A 2,152-nucleotide genomic window follows, 5' to 3' on the forward strand; every position below is an offset into this window, starting at 1 on the left:
CTAATAAAGCATAAATATCAATATAATTGCTTGAATGCAACAGTCGCTTGACTCAATGACCTTGGAACTATCATGCCAAAGGTTGTAAGCTGTTCTCAGCATGTTATAAATATTTTGATAAGATTGGTGAGATCACTGCGATTGGTCTATTACCATCATTTTCAGCTATAAATATGATATTTATGTTACCCCGGTATCTCTTCATCAATTATAATCTATGTATTATTCCGGCGTACTGCGCAGCGATACTTTCCAGTTATCTTAATTTTTTGTTTTAATATTTTTTCCAGATAAAAGTCGTGTCCACTTGTGTATTACAGGCTTTCGATATATCCGTAGGTACTGATTTTTAATTCTCTAAAACATTTTGGATTTGAGTTATCGTACACGTCTCACATCAACTCATCTTGTCGATAAAAAAATATATTTATCATCAGGTCCAAAGGATAATAAAAATGCTCATACAGATCACTGTTGTTTCTTTATACCAAAAAAAGAAAAACTCACCGCAGGCAGGATGAGTCCCATATATACAATATATACTTGTGCATACACCAATGATTCCGTTTTCAATCTCTATCTCTTTTTCTCGCGGTTTCAAATCTCCTATTCCACGTCCTCCGTCTTCGCGTCTGCAGAACCACACTCGTCGTCTTAAAATAAATACGCATACACATACACAATATGCCCAAGTCATGTAATGATACACCCTCAGCAGCCGAGAGGGGAGACTTCACTACCTTTTTTATCACATTAAGCTCATGGGAGACAGCAAGCAATATCACAGCAGTATGGAATAATATCTTCGAGGTGGTACTTTCCTCGAGTGAAAGTGACGACGTACCATGATGCTTTCACAAAACAGAAACAGCATAGTAAAGGGTCGACGATACTATGATAGTTGTCCAAGCACCATTGATTTTTTTTCCTATTAGAATGTATTCTACGGGGAAAGCAATGAATGGAAAAAAAACTACTTTATTGTATTCATTTTTTCTCTTATTGCATTGCAGTGTTCAGCTCTGTCGTATCTTCATTATAAAAACTTGAGAAATGACATTTACTGACTACTACACGCTGATGACAATCATATATAATAAAATCAAACCAACTTTATCATCATACGACCGATTTAACACCAACTTCGAGAATGCCAGTGGTGGAGGTGGCTAGAATGATAACAAACATGATAATTTCACCACCACCAACTTTTCGTGTCTACCGCCCTTCTCTCCTTCTCATGTGGGGTTATGTTTTCACAGGAGTAATAGCTGGCAAGAGGGAGGCTGCCAGGTCTTCTATATCGACGGATTTCTTGGTGCCACAGGAGGTACCACAACACTTCTTTGAACTGCGAATAAATAAATAGAGACAAAAACAACAATTAGAAAGAAAATTCACCCCAAAGGCTCTACAAGCAGACCGAGTTCTCAACTAAGACCCTCTCCCCTTTTCTCAAACAAGAGACTTACTTACTTTCAAAGTGGATTCTAACGTCGACCTAATACTTACATCTTCTTCACTTTATTCAAGACTTTCGTGGTGTACTCGAGAGGGGAGAGCACTTCCTGGTCCTCGTGTTCTTGGTCACTGCTGGAGATGCAAGCGAGAGGCAGCCACTTAGTCCCTCCTTTTTCGCCCAGTTCGTCGTTTAATCTCTGTGCAGCCTGGAAAGGGTGATATTACGTGATTTATAAGTTGGCAAAAAATCCTACTACTACTACAACTAATACTGTTGCTACGCCTACTACTACTACTACAACTAATACTCTTGCTACACCTACTACTACTACTACTACAACTAATACTCTTGCTACACCTACTACTACTACTACAACTAATACTGTTACTACACCTACTACTACTACTACTACTACTACAACTAATACTGTTGCTACACCTACTATTACTACTACAACTAATACTGTTACTACACCTACTACTACTACTACTACAACTAATACTGTTGCTACACCTACAACTACTACTACTACAACTACTACTGTTGCTACACCTACTACTACTACTACTACAACTAATACTGTTGCTACACCTACTACTACTACTACTGTTGCTACTACTACTATTACTACTGCTACTACTACTGTTGCTGCTACTACTACTACTGTTGCAACTACTACTACTACTGTTG

The 2,152-nt window shown here is 38.1% G+C and overlaps 1 protein-coding gene across 2 annotated transcripts in view; it reads right to left on the minus strand.

Moving 5' to 3' along the window:
* Positions 1–464: 464 nt before the first annotated feature.
* Positions 465–2,152, minus strand: part of LOC113802954 (uncharacterized) — a 6,576-nt gene continuing 4,888 nt past the window's right edge. For both annotated transcript variants that reach the window (XM_070126219.1, XM_070126220.1), the window contains exons 5-6: positions 1,513–1,667; positions 465–1,351 (exon numbers count right to left, since the gene is read on the minus strand). In XM_070126219.1, the coding sequence (XP_069982320.1) occupies positions 1,249–1,351; positions 1,513–1,667 (258 nt within the window). In that variant the 3' untranslated portion in view covers positions 465–1,248. The remainder of the gene's footprint in view (positions 1,352–1,512; positions 1,668–2,152) is intronic.

Source organism: Penaeus vannamei, chromosome 10 (genome assembly GCF_042767895.1).
Source record: "Penaeus vannamei isolate JL-2024 chromosome 10, ASM4276789v1, whole genome shotgun sequence".
Taxonomy (NCBI): domain Eukaryota; kingdom Metazoa; phylum Arthropoda; class Malacostraca; order Decapoda; family Penaeidae; genus Penaeus; species Penaeus vannamei.